Consider the following 16,906-nt stretch of genomic DNA (forward strand, 5'->3'; position numbering starts at 1 on the left):
TATCGCCTCGGATTCACTTCTCCGCACGTCCTACCTTCCAGAAAGTGGTCGCTTTTCTGTTCAGAGAGTTGTTGCTATTCTTTTCTTCGATCTCCTGTTGAGTTTGTAGGTGTTCAGAATGGTTTGATCCCTATCCAGCTGAATTCCTGAGAGGAGACGAAATCCAGGTCTCCTACTCCTCCGCCATCTTGCTCCGCCCGGCCCTGTGGTTTTTTAATACACTTTCTCATGAACTTGGAGCTCAGGCCCAGGCTGCTGGGGAGATTGAGGCTGGCACTTCCCTGCTTCCCCTTGTGTCGTTGGCTGGCCTGGTATTGCACCTGTCCTCTCCACTCCCCGTGCCTCCACCCTCTCTCCTCCCTGCTCTCTCGTTTGCAGGCTCCCGTCATGCTGGGGAAGGAGTAGGGCCACACACGTGGGCTTGTGTCGCCCCTATACCAAGTATTAGCGGTCTGACTTGGGAAGTTACTCTTAGCCTTATTTCTGCATCGGACAGATGGGACTAAATGATAACTAGCCCATAGGCTCTTTTATTGGATTGAACAAGAGCTTCTAATTCCTATTTGATCACAGTGTTTAATAAATGACTCCTGTTCTCCTTTAGTAGGCAATTCTGTGATGGAAAGGAGCTTATATGTGATCAGCACACAGGGGAATACCAGTGTAACAGGGAGTCACATCGGTTCTTAATGCCTTGGCGTGTACATGATGCCCATTCGCCCCAGGCTCTTCCTCCTGGCTCCATTGGCCAGGTGCCGTGTTTTCAAAGTGCTGTCAGGCAGTTCTCTCTGGACTTTGTGCATTTTGCTTTTTATTCTTGTGTACATAACTCAGCAGCCTTCCTTATATATCCTGTCATCACACCTAGTGTGTTTTTATCAGGATTGTTGCTGTTTGGTTAGTGCTCTAGGTACAGATTTTGTGTGATTTTGCAGAGCGCTAATATTCTTTTTTAACATATCGATAGCATTATAGTAGAGACATTTGTGTTGATTTCTTTTTCTGTCTTCCATCTAGCCTTTTACATTGCTCTTCATTTCACAGACCCAATGCCTTTGGCCGGGACCAGGCTGGGCCCTGGGGGTAATAGCAGAAGAGACTTGAGGCCGATGCGTGCTGTGACTGTTTCTTCATACTGTCTCCTAGACTCCTGACCAGTGTCTGCTTCTGTTCTTGACCCTGGATGGGCAGTTTTGGACACAGCATCCAGAGTAAACCTCTTAAAAGGAAAATCAGAGGATATGTTTGCTTTAAAAATTCTGCAATTATTCAGTGTGAATTTTAGGATTGAGAAAATGAGTATATTTTGGTATATTTGGAATCTAGGGGGTCTCACTGTAAAAGATAGAAGACACAAATACGGACTGGGGGAAGGCCAGCGGTGTTAAATTGGAATTTGAATGTTCAGTATAAACTCTGTTTCTCACACACACACACACACACACACACACACACGGGTTTCCTCGCCGTGTCTGCTGAAGGCAGCTAGGAGCAGTGAGCCCATCTTGCATCCATATCCTGGGTTTAGGAATCGTATTACCTACTAAAAGGAACCAAGGGCTCCTCCCTGAAGACACGGCCAGTGGCAGGGCTGGGGCAGGGAAAGTACAAGAGGAGCCCAGAACATCCATGCCACGAAGTGCAGAGTGCTCAGAAACCACGGGCATGGCGCGGGTCGGAAACGGTTTGTGCATCAAAATGAGTAAGAGCAACAGATGACAAAATATTGAAAAACATAAGGCTGTATGAGCACATCTTAGTACTAAAAAACATAAATTGGGGGAAGGGGAAGTTCCTCTTTCCAGTACAGTGCTGACTGACACACGCAGAGGGAAGGATGAAGTTGGAAACCCTTCATTTTGCACCCACCATGGAAGTGTCTGATTCACCACCGGGTAAAAGCTTGCTGGGGAACCAAATACTTCCACAGTCCGAGATCTCCACACAGACAACTTCTGTCTCAGGGAGAAAGAGCCCTGAGAGCAGCTTGAGCAAGTAGCTGTCGTATGTGACATCACTGGCCCTGGAGGAAACCGATGCTAAGTGCCTCCCCGGGTGTCCTGCAGAGGACCCGCGCCCTCCTGGGGGAGTCCTGCCTGTCATGCAGAAGCTGGTCGGAGCACGGACAATCAGATGGACAGAAATCAGGGGAGCCTCACACACCCGTAGGGGCTGCAGATGGCAGAGAAAGATTGTGGAACGCTTCCAGATGAGGTGAAAGGTGACTAAAGACACGTGACATCTGAATGCATGGCGTCTGGTGCAGGACTGGAGCCCGATTGGAGGGGGGAGAATTGCTCTAAAGGAGAGTTGGGAAAATCCGAATACCAATAGCAGTATTGCATCTTTAAAGATTTTATTTATTTTTTTGACACACAGAGAGAGTGAGCACACAGGCAGGGGGAGTGGCAGGCAGAGGGAGAGGGAGAAGCAGGCTCCCCACTGAGCAGGGAGCCCGATGCGGGGCTCGATCCCAGGACCCTGGGATCATGACCTGAGCTGAAGGCAGACGCTTAACCGACTGAGCCACCCAGGGGTCCCAGTATTGCATCTTTAAAAAAAAAAAATCAATAATTGCGCTGGGTCATATAGGAATGTTTTGTTCTTAAAAGATACACACTTCTGAGAGAAAGGGTCATAACCGCTGCAACTTACTCACAAGCAGTTCAAGAAGAAAAAGAGATGTATGTATTAGGTATACATGTATAGAGAGAACATGTGGCAGAATGTTGACAGTGGGTGAGTATTTGTGATTTCACTGTAATGTTCTTTTTTTTATGCTGATACTGTATTTTATGGTGTTTACAGATTTTATGTCATTTTTCCAGTTGTACTGAGCTATATCTGACCTATAACATTGTATAAATTTAAGGTACACTACATAATGATTTCACAGACGTATATATTGTAAAATAATTACCACAGTAAGTTTAGTTAACACCCATCACCCCACATGGTCTTTTTTCTTGTGATGAGAACTTTTAAGATCTGTTTGTTATTAGCAGCTTTTAAGTATATAATACAGTATTGTAGTTTTAACTATAGTCACTGTGCTATATATTATATCCCCAGGACTTATTTATCTTATAGCCAGAAGTTTGTACCCTTTGACGACTTTCACCCATTTCATGTACCCCACCCCCATGTTTTACCTCTGGCAACTACCAAACTGTTCTCTGTTTCTAGTTTACTAGATAAAACATCTAAGTGAGATCATACAGTATTTGTCTTTCTCTGTCCGACTTATGTCACTTACCAGAATGCCCTCAAGTTCCATCCATGTGAAACATGGCAGAAATTCCTTTTTATGGTTGAACATCATTGTAAAATTCCTGTAATTTCTCTGTAGGTCTGAAAAAAAATAAAATGCTTAATTTAAAAAAGGGGGAGTGTCTGTTATATTATTTTCTATAATTTTCTGTATATTTGAGTTAATCTCAGATGTTAAAATTTTTAAAAATAAAATAACATTTACATATACTAAGTACTATTTTGCCTCTTTCCTAGGACATTGAGTTCTTTTTGTGCCTTTTTTGCCCTGGTACCCAGGTCACAGAAATTTTATTCACTGGATAGTCGTCAGGTTTTATGCCAGGTTTATACAAGCTGTTCTTTCCTGTGGTGTAGACTTTCTGGGTTCTCCACCACAGGAAAGAAACCGCTCAGACCACTACTTAGTTCTCCAGTCTTTTCTTCTGGGTGTAATCTGGCCCCATGGTTCCGTGCAGCTGGGGTCTGAGACCAGCTTCCTTTTCTCCTGCTGCTGCTGCACTTAGCAAGCTGGATTCTGTTATGCTGTTTACGCCATCAATGCTGGACTGAATGAAAGCAGCCTTGTAGGTTCCGTTCGTCTGAGGCTCACCAGCTAGGTCGTGTGTTCCCTTTGTGCGGTCTAGGGGTCACCCAGCCTGGCCCACAGGTCGGTAGGTACCGGCTGTTCTTCCGGTCCATTTAGTGAGGGCGTTGTGCACCAATGGGGCCTCTGTCTAATTGGTTGGGTCCCAAGGGGGAAAACCATTGGCTCTGTACTGCAGGGATGGGTAGTGAAGTACCTCGGGACTCGGAACTCATTTACAAGACGGCACTTGATTATGCCTGTCTTAGCTGGTGTTAGCCCTGGTTGGGTTCTCTTTAAAAGCCCGGTTTGGGGCATGCCTGGGTGGCTCAGTTGGTTAAGCGTCCGACTCTTGATTTTGGCTCAGGTCATGGTCTTGGGGTCATGAGCGCGAGCCCCATGTCAGGCTCTTCACTGGGCATGGGGCCTGCTTGGGATTCTCTCTCTCCCTCTCCCTCTGCCTCTTCTGCCCCACCTCCCTCTCTTTAAAAAAAAAAAAAAAAAGTCGGTTTGGGGTGTGGAAAACAGAGACCTGGTGAGTTAATTTGGTTTAACGGAAAACTGTTGTTTCAATTCAGTGCCACCCCCCCTTTTTTCTTTGTCAGTGTGGGCTATAGACATTCTTACATTTTCGCACTGGTTTGAAACATATATGTGCCTTGGGGTCAGTGCCTGCAAATGAAGGTGCTAGTAGACCATTTGGGACTTCCAGAATGTACGTATTTGCTGTCTGAAGCTAGAGATGGCTTTGGGTTGATGTCTCCTGGAGAGGCAAAAGGGGAGGAATTTGGTTCTTTTTAAGAAAGAGATGCTATTCTAAGATTCTTGCAATCTTACTGAATTTTATCATGCTTGGGAGCTGTGGGTATTTCGCAGGAAATGACCCTCTGGGGCAGGTCCTTTGGCTCATCCAAGTCTTATACTGGAGTGAAAGATAAACAGAGTCAGACCTGATTTCGTTCTTGTGCTTGTTTACTGTTCTGTGTTTATTTTTAAGAGCTGACCACTACCCATCTCTTTCTTTCCACACATTCACGGTCCTCTTTCTGTGATTATTCTCACTGAACTCAAGAGTTTATAATAGTTCTCAGGGTTTTTTGGCAACCTTAAAATCTAGCCAGAACATTCAAATTCAGTGCTTTATAGGTTGTGTTATGATCTACCTGGATCCCCATATCTGCATGTGTGTACATGTGAGTTGTGTGTGTGTATAATTTACATTAAAGTGAATTAGAACTCATTTTTCGTTTGCAAAATAGAAATATTTTGCAAATTTTTAAAATGCTATATAGATACTAAGATTATAATTTATTTAATCATTATTACACTCTTTTTTTTTTTGTGCCTCCCAGGATAAGCACCCCAGGATTTACTGTTTCCCTCACAGAAACTCCTGGCCGCTTCCTTCTCGTTCTACCATCTCTGACCCACTTTCTTCCATAGCCAGTGCTTTTTGTCTCCTCTTTCTTGTATTTGGAAGGTAAAGATGGAGACTTGGGTAGAGATCCCAGCCCTGCAACCCACTAGCCACGAGATCCCAGTGCCTCACTTTGCTCCTCTGGAAGAGCAGGGTAGAAGTGCACAGCAAGGGGTCGTTGCCTTTGCCCGCCTTCCGCTGCCCCTTTAGTCACTTCAGTGTGTTGGTTCCTTCAGCTTAGAATCTTCCATTCCAAAGTTCTTCGAAAGTCCTCCTAGCCAGTTAACTAGATCTTTCTGTTTCTTTTTATTTTGTTAAACCTGAGGTTTGCATGAGTATCCTTAACTTGTCAGGAGGCCTGCTTCCGATGCTACCCGACAGTCGCCCGTGGCGTGAAGCCGTGGGGCCGGCGCGGAGAGCTCGCCCTTGGCATGAAGCTGCAGAGGCGGACGGCTCGGCTTGCTCGCCCGTGGCGTGAAGCCGCGGGGCCGGTGCGGGGCGCTCGCCCGTGGTGCGAAGCCGCAGGGCCGGACAGCTAACCCCACCCCGCGCAGCGCCCAGGGAGGGTGGATGTGTCTGGCCGTCAGAAGTGGGCCTGCGGCTTGCGCAGAACTCAGGCCTCCTAAGCAGCTGGAGGTTAGTAACGCATAAAAATGAACAGAAAGCCATGAAAAGAGAGAAAGGCAGTAGGAAAATGAGGCCAGAGCAGGTGCAGCTGGTGTTGGTGCTGGGAGAAGGGGCTGGCGGCCGGCCTGCCCTCCCCGCTCCGGTTCCCGCTCAGGTGCCTCTGCTCTCGAGTTCTCCACCAGCTGCTTCTGCCGCGGCCGCGGGCGCAGGGGTAAGCTGGGCCAAGGGCCACCAGGGCTGCCACACCGGGGCCTGTGTGACCTGCCCCTGGGCTCCAGGCTAGGGCCGGAGGGTGAACGGACAGGGAGATGTCGGTGGCGTGGGACCCTCACTTAGCAGGTGTCGTGCACGTTCACGGGGCACGTGAGCACACATTCCCTCCCCGCAATCTTTCACCGCATCTGGCGGACGCATAAATGTAAAGCCCACAGCTCCCTCTGCGCTCTCAGCAAGTCCAAAGGTATGCTTCTTTGTTGTTCCCGGTGTAAATCTGAAACTCATTTCTTGCTTTCTGTACAGTGTGAAGGCAGTTCATGTCTCACTAAAGCTACTCCCCAGAAATCAGAGCGCTCATCCGGCCATCACCCGCCACCGCCGAGCGGAGCGGGAGGAGCGTGGGAGGTGCCTGTGGGTCGGCTGCGGGATCGCTGCGGGATCGCTGCGGGTCCGCTGCGGGTCGACTGCGGGATCGCTGCGGGATAGATGCGGGTCGTCTGCGGGCCGGCTGTGGGCCAGCTGCGGGCTCCATTTGCTCAACTGTCCAGTGGGGCGGTGCTGTCTTACCGGGATGCTTGATTGAGACAGTACTTATGACAGTTGTCCGAACCGTTGAAAGCTGCAGACGGGTGTCGCTTGTTTGATACAGGGTGCTGTGTGAGGTTGAGAGAGCCAGAAAGACAGTGTGTGTGTGTGTACGTGTGTCCGTCCTGCTGGTCGAGAGTTGAGATACGACTGGAGGACATAAGACACATGTGCATGTTTATACAGTCTGGTCAGAGGTGATTATCTGCATGTCTCTGATGGCTTTAAAGTGCTTGGGTCGCTCCGTGGGGGGAAGCTTCATGGACAGGGTGACATCTGAGCTGGGCTTTGAAAGATGGCCCATGGCAGTGGACAGTGTGGATGGGGCATTAACTTAACAAACAAGTACGGAACAGAGGGCCCCCCGTGCAGAGGGACTAGTGTGAGGAAAGGCACAGATTTTAGGAACAAATCAGGCCTGTGCAAGCCACAGCAATAATTGGGTTGGATTGGAGCATCAGTTTGGATTTGTGCCCTGGGCGGCGGGAACCAGCAAAAAAATGTTGAGCCAAGAGAGTGTGAAGACCAGAACTGGGCTTTTAGGATGAATAATCTGGCAAACAGTTTAAAACAGAGGAAGAGGGAGAACCTGGAAGCTTTCTGTACTGGAGACCGCTAGGAAAATATGCAAAGCACCTTACTTATTTCCCAATATCATTTTGAAGACTAAATGAGATAGAGGTGGTGGAAGTATGTTTGGAGAGGTGAGTCAGGATGGCCCAGGTCTCGAGTGTCCTAGGCTCCGGCAACAGCTGAGCACCTGCCAGGTGTGCCTGGAAGCCAGGCTGGGCTAGTCCCCGCCGGTGGAGGTGCAGGACTGCACAGCCCAGCTCGCAGCGGCCCCCGCACCGTCCTGCTCTGCCCTTTTCCACTCCCACCAGTTTGGCTCCTGCTGCTTCCTGGCTCTGGACTAACCTGGTTTCTCATTTCTGGCCTGGAAGTACCCCTCGGGGCTTGATCTGTTTCCTTTCCTGGATTTGTCCTTGACTCTTCCCAGGAAGCTCTGCCCCTCCTGGTCACTTGGAGGGACCCCTTGCTCAAACCACCTCCTTTCTGACAGACCCTGGCTCCTGGGACCTCCCCAGTGTGCCCTCGCTGCAGCAACTGGCCTAGAGAGGAGTGTTTTAAGAGACTGAGGGATCAAAATTCTGCTGTTACCAGTTACTAGCTTGGGTAGGGGTTACTTTGTGCTTTGGTTTCATCCAGGGTAAAAGGAAGAGAAGATCTCATTTTCTCCCTCTCTCTCTGATTTAGCTGTGAGGTTGAAATGAGGCAATGAGTTAAGGGCTGCTTAGTGTTCCGTGAATATTGGTTGTCTGTTGTCTTTTCTTCTGACCTTCCATTCCAGATGAAGAACATTTACTTTTGAGCTCAGCGCTGCCCCAGTTTCCATCTCTCTAGACTCAATTATATTTTCTTTTTTCCTCTTTTGCAAAAGCTTTGGTGTAAAAAGTTTAGTTATTTATGCTCTGGCACTTCCCACCAGTGCCTTGGGGGAGGTTTTGGAGGTCCCAAGACAGGACTTGGCAGCACATTTTCCTATAGAAAGAATGTTATGATGTGTTGGCTATGTGCACAGTGAGGACTATACCTAAAGGATATACAGGCCAGACAGATTTTCATGAAATCCTACTAGCACGGTCCATTTTCGTGAGAAAGCACTTGGATACTCTTCTCTGGGCCAGTCACTCATCCATGTCTAACCCTGGGCCTGTTTCTCCCTCCTGTGTGTCTGTGGCTGTGCTCAGTAAGCCTGGGTGGGTGGGACCGCCTGGGCAGCATTTAGCAAAGTCATGCTAACGCAAGAGCTTTGTGAAGTTAGCCCGGTGGCTCAGTGCTGTTCTGACTACCCTATTTTTATAAAATGCAAGAACTCAAGTTTAATGGGATACGAGAATTGAGAGGTCCTGGAAATCCATGACCTACCCCCAACTCATGTTTAAGCCATTCCTAGATGGCAAGAACTTACCCTATTATTGGACATTTTCGGATGGCATGTGACTTTTCATAGCCATCTCCTCTAAGGGCTCTTGCCGAGAAGTCTTTTCTTGATGTCCGCGGGCATAGAAGTCTCCGATGCGGGGGGGTGCTCTGGGCCCATTGTACCTCCGCCACCACAAGAATCTGCTCCCTGGACAACATCCCCGTTACTGCCCTGTCCTGCCACAAGTATAAATCCCACCTCCTCCCCAGAGGGAGCTGACCCTTTGGGGCTTTTTCTGTCCCAGAGGCTAGGGAAGTCCACCTGAGTGCCTTCCTGCCATCCCTTTCCCCTCTGTCGAGGGTGGGCATGCCCCCACTCTCCCAAGCAATCACAGCACCTGCTAGTTACTTCATACAGAAGAATGTAGTACTTACTGAGCGACTGCTGGGAACCAGGCAGTGTACTGAGAATGCAGACGGGGATGCCAGTGTCCGCTTGGAGAGCCTTGGCTTCGGAAGGTGGAGTGACCTGAGGTCACCCAGCTGTGAGTGGCAGGGTTGGGTTTGAATAGAACCAGCACCAGAGCCCAAGCCCTTAGCATCTGTCTGGCCGCGCGGGGTACAGAAGACGGCGTGGCTGCTCTGGGCCTGAGCCGCAGGTCCCCTGCACCTGCCGAGCTCACACTCCCGCGCGCCTCCCCCCGGCCCACCCCACACCCGTGCCCCTGTCTGCGGGTCTGCACGCTCCCGCTTGGCCTGTGCTTTCGCCCATGCCGCCGCCTTTTTTCTTGGAGGAGACAGAAAACTGCTGATTTGCCATCCGGTGACTTACCACCAGATGTTCCTTTGGCCTTCCCCTCATCAGGCTCGAAGTTCTGACTTCTCTGTTCTTTTTTTTAAAGATTTTATTTATTTATTTGTCAGAGAGCGAGAGAGGGAACACAAGGAGGGGAAGTGGGAGAGGGAGAAGCAGGCTTTCTGCCGAGCAGGGAACCTGACACGGGGCTCCATCCCAGGACCCTGGGACCATGAACTGAGCCGAAGGCAGAAGCTTAACCAACTGAGCCACCCAGGCGCCCCCTGACTTCTCTGTTCTGAAGGACTCCTCCTCTAGTCCAGATTTCTGATCGACCCTCCTCCCCCTGCCCCTGCCCTGTAACCCCTCCCTCTTCTCAGTCCTCACCCACATTCAAGCAACCCTGTTCATGTCTCCCTGCGACGCTTTGGGCCCTGGTTCTTTTCCTGGCCGTTTTTTCTTTTTATGGTGGTTTCACTTCTTCCCAGAGCTTTCCCCAGCTGAGCCCAAGCTGCCAGCGTCGGCCGAAAGTCTCTCTGATAGCCTAAATACGAACCTGGGCGCTGGGTTTTAGCTCTGACCTATGCCTGGCGTGGTGCTCCATGACTTCACTGACACGGGAGGGAGGGCTGGGGGGCGGCGGGGGCAGGTCCGGACCCCGCACTCACATTTATTTGGCACTGTTTTTGCTTCTCAGGTACCCAGATAAGCTGTTTCTCCCCAAGTTCCTTCTCCTGGCGACAGGCTGCCTTCGTGGATTCGTACTGTTGGGCTGCCGTTCAGCAGGCCTCCTTGCAGGGCGATGCCGGACGCCTTCCGCTGTGTCTGCATAAGGTAACCGGGGACGCTTGCGAATCTCACCTGTCCGCTCTGTAGATGTGGGAACGGGGGCCCAGAGACCATGGCCAGCCCGCAGCATGGGCATGTGGGTCATAAAGAGACCTCAGACATGACTTGGTCCAGCACCTTCACTAGCCGCTGAGGAAGCTGAGGCACTCTTCGGATTTTAGCTCCGTACCTAAAAGGGGGTGCCTCTTGTGTCTTAGTCCCCTTCCTACCCGTACTGCCCAGCAGCGTCTGGCGCAGAGTAGGCTCCCGGTGCGTTTTGGATGCCCGGGTGGGCAGTGTTAGACGGGGGCAGAGCTAGTACTCAAACCTAGCTTTGGCCGCTGCCTTTTCAGTGCTCACAGGGTACCTTGGGAACAGTAAGGGCCAGCATACACTTCAGTTTCTTCTAGACAGTGTGTTGCTAGAACATCAGGAAGCCTGGTGACGACTCTCTCTGGGGGTGTTGGCTGCAACCCAGCCTGGGACAGATTCCTTTGCTTTCTGCTGGGGCCAGATACTGTGGAGGCACACGACGAGGGCAATGCCTGTGTCCGGCAGAGGAGAGGTGCAGACAGTCAGGAGCTCCGTGTCAGGGGAGTGGTGGAGGTGGAGGTGCGGAGAGGATGGGCAGTGGGGAACTTGAGCTGGAGTTGGCCAGGTTTGTGCAGGAGAACGTTCTCTGTGTAATGAAGTGGCTCCAGTAGGTCTTCTCTGTGCACAGAGAAGTAGGACTCTGCGTCAGCCTGTTATTATTTTCAATCACTGGTTCTTTTGTCCATCATGAAGATAAATAGAAGATTTGTGTTTCTTCTGCTTTTCCCCCCCCTTGAGGAAAGCATGCTATTTTATTTTCTGAAGAGCCAAAGGCTGAAGTTTGACTGTCTCCAGCCTTGACCTATTGTTGAACATACGTCCTTCTTTCTAAAAAAGAACAGTTTAAGTCCTTTGCTATGACTCAGGCCTCTGCCCCAGTTTATTTTTTGCATGCCATCAGGCACAGTGATGCCCTACAATGACTTCTTTCTTCTTTGGGGTTGGGCTTTTCTCTTCGACATTTAGCCTTAGCGTCCATTGGGTCCCCGTCAACTCTGCATGTCTCAGTAGCCAGGCCAACCAATAATGCTATGAATGGCCATAGTTCCAGAAGCTGAACAGCCTTGTTTGCGAGTCGAAATCCATGCTGTTACAGCTTACGTGCCTTTGTCACGATGCTCTTAGGAAAAGGGAGGTTGTAACTGGTCGCCGGGCTGGGCATTAACGGAGCCACAGAAGAAGAATGTATAATCTGGCTCACCCAGTATAAGAGCTGGCAGGGACGGTAGAGATTGTGAAACTTTTAGAGAAGGAAGAAACTCAAGGATTTTGCTGTAGTGTAAGGTGAAGGGCACCTAGAGAGAGCAAGCTGGGGAGCAGGACTAGTTGCTGGCTGTAAGACTAGAGTCAGGTCCCTGGCTGTCCAGCCCCCCTGCACTACAGAAGGAGAGACCATGTGGAGCAGTGGGGGCAGCCAAGCCTTCAGTCTCCAGTGTCAGTGAGAGACTGGGGAGCTCTCTTTCTGGTGGTGGCAGTCCAGCTTATTTGGATGGAAGTTTGGCTGAGAGATCTTTCCAGATTCATAGGGCTGGGGACAGAAATTAAAGTTGGGACCAGCTAAGTTGGAAGGACCCTGGTCAACACCCGTGGCTTGAAAGTCTGTTCCTGGGGAGTAAGGGATGATCCTAAATGAGACCAGCCCTTATGGGGACTAGAGTCCTGGTTTGAATCATTTCAGTACTGATGGAATGAGGAGATAGGAGGATGGTCAGCATCTCTAGTCTGCCCGCCAGCCAGCAGCAGGAATAAATCTTCTCCAGAGGCAGGTAACTTCATCCAGAGCCTCAAATTCTTGTCCAGTTTTTCATGTGTAACTTCAGCAGTCGATAAAAAAATAACCAATGTACAAGAAAACCGAGTCTTCCTTTGGGTGGTGTTATATGTTGAATTGTATCCCTTAAAAGACGTATTGATGTCCTAACACCTGTACCCTCGAATGGGACCTTTTGTGGTAATAGGGTTGTTGCAGGTGGAATTAGTTAAGGTGAGGTCCTACCAGAGTAGGGGTGGGCCCCTAATCCACTGTGACTGGTGTCTTCATAACAGAGGCGTTGTTGGCCCGGCCAGACTCTGTGATTGTAGCTGCTTTGTTTCCACACCGATTTCTTCTTCCGGTGTTTTGCTTAATTGTGATAAAATACACACCACCTAAAACTTACCTTCCTAGCCGTTCTCAGGTGTGCAGTTGAGTGGCGTTAAGTTATGTGCGACCATTGCCAAGATCCATCTGACCTTTCTCGCCTTCCCAAACTGAAACTCTGTACCCGTCAAACACTGACTCCCTGTGTTTCCCGGCCCCCACTGTCCGTTGTCTGTCTTCTGTCCACCCTCCCAGGGCCCTCCTGTAGCTGCATTCCTATGGGATGTGCCCTTTTACATCTGGCTTATTTCACTCCGCATAATGTGTTCAGGTTTTGCTCACGTCATCGCATGATCAGAATTCCCTCCCTTTTTAAAGCTGAGTCATACTCTGTCTCATGTGTTGACTGTGTCTTGTGTGTCCACGCATCTCTCCGTGGGCCCCTGGGCGGCTTCTGCCTCACGGCTCTCGCGGTGAATGCTGCCGCGAACACGGGAGGACAGGGATCTGTGCAAGGCCCTGCCTGCAGGTCTTGTGGGCCTGTACCTGGGCGTGGGGCTGCCGGATTCCTTCTCAACAGAGTTCTTCCTGATGGTTTTCTTCTGGCCTCTCCACATTCCGTGGACTCAGGATTGCCGAGCTGGCATGGGCCCTCGGTCTGCTCTCTGAGGACTTTGCCCCCTTCTCCGTGTGTCCTCCACTCCCGTGGCCGCCGCGCTCTGAGTTCGTCATTACCTGGAACTACAGTAGGGCATCCCACTCCCCACCACCACCTCCTACCCTCTGAGGCCCTCCCTGCCACTTTCAGAGAAAATGGAAGCTCTGACGTGAGAACAGCCCCAGCTTCCTGCCAGACATCGCCAGGGCAGCCCCAGCAGTTTCCTTCCCTTCCGAGAAATGGAAGAGGCCCCCACCCCTCCTGACCGATGGCTGGACCCCTGTGTTCTGGACCCCCCATCCCCCTGGTTGCAGACACACCGCATCCCCGTCTTTGTCCTCTGCATCCTCAGCCTTCCCTTCCCGCGGGCTCTCTCCTCATGCACGTTTTGGCACATCTGTCCACCCGAGCGCTCTCCCCACATCCCTGGCATCTCCTATGCTGCTGCGTAAATGCTTGCCTCTCCCCCAGGGCGGGGTGGGGGGGCTTATCCCACTTGCCTTCTCTCAGCCGTGCAGTCCTGTGGGCCATGCCCTCATTCTGCAGAAGCGCTCTGGACTCCTGGGGCAGGTTCTCCTTGGTGAACTCCTCCTTTGCCCATCACTGAGAAGTTGGGGTTCCTCCGGGGCTCTGTCCTAGGCCCCTCCCTTTCTCACGCCACCCCTCTCCCTGGATCACCTCACCCGGCATCTGTCTTGGCTTCCTCCTCTCTGCCATCAGCACCTGGGTCTTCGTCTGCAACCCCCGCCCCTCCTGAGCTCCAGATCCGACCCCCAGCTGCGCCCTGAGCTCGTGCACCCAAAGACCTAGCGCATGCCTCCAGCACATGTTCCCTGCCCGGCCCCACTGTGCCCATCACTGTCTGCCCTATTCCCTCAGCCAGAAATCTGAGGGCCGCTTTGCTGTTGTCTCCCTGCTCCATCGTGTCAGCCACCCAGCCCAGCGGTCGTGCTTTCCCACGGGCTCTTGTGTCGCGGGGTCCCCAGCCCCGCCCGTGCCATTTCTCTCCTGGACTCCTGCCGTGCGCTCTCCTGCTGCCCTCACTCGTACTCCCCCTTTGCCCCTTCCCACTAACTGTACCCGCTCTTTTTCTTGCCTTACTGTCCTTTCCCTAAACAGAACCCTCCAATGTCCCTACACAATGTCTAGATTTCTTTTAGAAGTCAAGCTATTTTGGCTACCACGGTTCTCCCTCCCACTGGCCCCTGCGAACCCCCCTACCCCAGCCTCACCGCCAGGCCATCCCCACCACCCCTGGGCCTCGGGGACCCTGACTTCCTGTAGTTCTCACGTGTCTTGGCTGTCTCACACTCACCTGCCTTTGAAAAACCTTCCCTGATGGCCCCTCCCCTCTAATCCGCCGACCTCCTAATGTGCTGTTCTGGTCTCAGCTTAAATGTCCAGTCCACCTGGAAGCTTCCTCTGAACCTCTAGACTGAGGGTTGTTGCCAAGTCTAATCGCTTTCGGGGCCGGGCGGGGTCAACACAAAGTAAGACCCTGAGGCCGCTGTGTGGACAGTAGACCGCACAGCCTGCCTCCAGGCAGTCAGATCCCAAAACTGGGGTGCTGGCCGAGCAAAACATCAGCTGCACCGCACTCTGGTCTCTCTTGTCTGTTCCCAGAGCAGCCTGTGCTGTTCCTGGAGCAACCATGGGAGGTGGCAGATACTCGCCTTAATTCTGTTGAAGTGATTCTTTATTTCTAAGCCTGCAGGTTCCCTGCAGGAAGAGCCCACGCCCGTGTCTCAGGCAGCAGCGTGCCCCTGGGGCAGTGGAAGCAATTCGTATGTCCTGCTCAGATCCAGGGTGAGGGCGTTAGGGGCACAGGGTTTATGGGAGTGCTTCTCGACTCAGTTCTGACGCCAGACTTAAACCCAGGAGGCCCAAACTCCCCCCAAAGAAATTACTCACTGGAATATTTAAGTGTATGTCAGTGTGAAGTTTGTGGGCCTGGCATAATCAGTGTTGTGATTTCTTCCCCGCTACTTCTTCACGTCTCCCTCCCTCTTCCTCCTCCACTTACTTCTGGTGGCCTCCAGTAGCGCCAAGGAACGGTTTTTGTGGAAATGTGTGTGCACTCAGGGGGACCGGCAGGTGGTGCTCTAGGACTCTTTGATAACGGGCCTTTTTTTTTTTTTTTTTTTGAGTGTTCTGTTATTTGTTCAAGTTCATAATGTAGGCAGCTGCTAGGCATGATTTTTATGTTCTGAAACAGGAAAGCAAGATTTTGACTGAAAAAAAAAAAGCCACAGAACAAGAAAATAAAATTAACAGAATGGACAAATCTTTAAGTGGATTCACTGAAACTTAGTTTGGAGGGATCCTCTGAGACTCCCAGACCAGAGGTTTCCAAACCTTAGCATTACCCTGGGTGGGAGGTGGAGGGGGCAGTTTGTGAAAATTCAGGATCCTGAGGGCCAGGAGTCTGGTTTTCTTCAGCTCTCCAGGAGATGTTGATACTGCTGGCTTGCCTTGGGCTCCCCTATGGGCACCACTCATCTAGACCAGTGTTTCGCCAACTCTTTGTGCCCCTAAGTCATCTGGGACCCTGTGGAGACGTAGACTCAGGTTCTCTAGGTCTGATGGGGCCTGCATTCTTCCCAGCAGTTGCCCAGGTGATCCTGAAGTTGCTGCTCTGTGGACCACTCTCTGGGAAACAAGGATCCAGACCAAGGGACTGACAAACTCTAACGTCCATGCTCCAGCCAAATCCAGCCCCTCCATCACCTATTTCTGTGAAGAGTTTTAGTGGCACATGGCCATGCCCATTCCTTTACACATTCCCTGCATCTGCTCTCACGTATGCACCAGGGGTCCTCTGGCTCACAGACATTTACTGTCTGGCCCTTGGCAGGAAAAAGTTTGCCTGCCCCTGATGGAGAATTCTAAAGGCCTCCCAGATGATTCATTGAAAGGGAACTCCCTGCCTCCCAGAACAGTTCGTTCCATTTTCATACAGATCTTTAGGAGCATTTGTCCTTGCTTCCTCATGACTTGGTTCTGATTCTGCTGTCAGGAGTCTCTTTCTGCTTCCACACACAAATGCTCTGCTTACCATCCTGTCTTCCCTAGGTCTCTCCTCGTGCCAGGACCCTCCCCGAATGTCATGAGTCATGAAGCCTGGAGATAGGTATCGGGTGTCTTCCTTGAGTGCAGAGTAGAATGGAGTACCTCCCTTTCTTCTCTGTCGTCTGTAAGCTGCTCCTGGATGCACTAGCCTTTCTGCGTAGCCCTACATTCGAGACTTCTTAAATTTGGGATTATCTTCAAAGTGATTACTGTCTGAACAGGACGCGGCCAAGAGCAGACATCTTCCATGTGTCTTTTTATACCACTTCCCCGGTGCAGTTTGTTCTTGGTTTACCTGCTTCCTGCGTTCAGACCATTACTTCCCATCTCTTCCAGCATTCTCTTTTTGCCAGACCCTCAGGTCAGGATCCCGTGTCCCTCCCTGCCCCTCTTGGCCCCTCCTACACATTCTCCTTGGATGAGCCCAGCCATTCTTGGCTTCGACCATCTCTGTGTGCTACAAAATCCTGAATCGTAAGGTCAGCCAGATTTTTCCCCTTTATTTTCAGCTGCCTACTGCACATCTCCACTAGGATTTGAGTTCTTGAGTATGGGTATCTTACGTTCACAAGCTCTCATCTCCTCGGGTCCACCTCCCACCTCACTCCCCTCTGCTTGGAATCCGTTCCTTCTTGTTTCTTTAGCTCAACTAATGATACTACCATCCACACCCTTGCATAAGCTAGAAACCCAGAATTAGCATCTGTTCTTCCCTTTTCCATCCGTCAGTTCCAAGTGGGCAGTGTCTGCTCCTTGCGCTCTGTGGCTCTTACATCCGT

General features: G+C 51.0%; 1 protein-coding gene across 1 annotated transcript in view; it reads left to right on the forward strand.

Annotated features, from left to right (window-relative positions):
- PANX1 (pannexin 1) overlaps positions 1-16,906 on the forward strand; it is a 38,595-nt gene that overhangs the window by 11,017 nt on the left and 10,672 nt on the right. Inside the window, exon 2 of the mRNA XM_006741364.3 lies at positions 10,097-10,233. Coding sequence (XP_006741427.1) covers positions 10,097-10,233 — 137 coding nt within the window. The remainder of the gene's footprint in view (positions 1-10,096; positions 10,234-16,906) is intronic.

The sequence above is a fragment of the Leptonychotes weddellii genome, chromosome 11 (assembly GCF_054177405.1).
Source record: "Leptonychotes weddellii isolate Sample4059 chromosome 11, ASM5417740v2, whole genome shotgun sequence".
Lineage (NCBI taxonomy): Eukaryota > Metazoa > Chordata > Mammalia > Carnivora > Phocidae > Leptonychotes > Leptonychotes weddellii.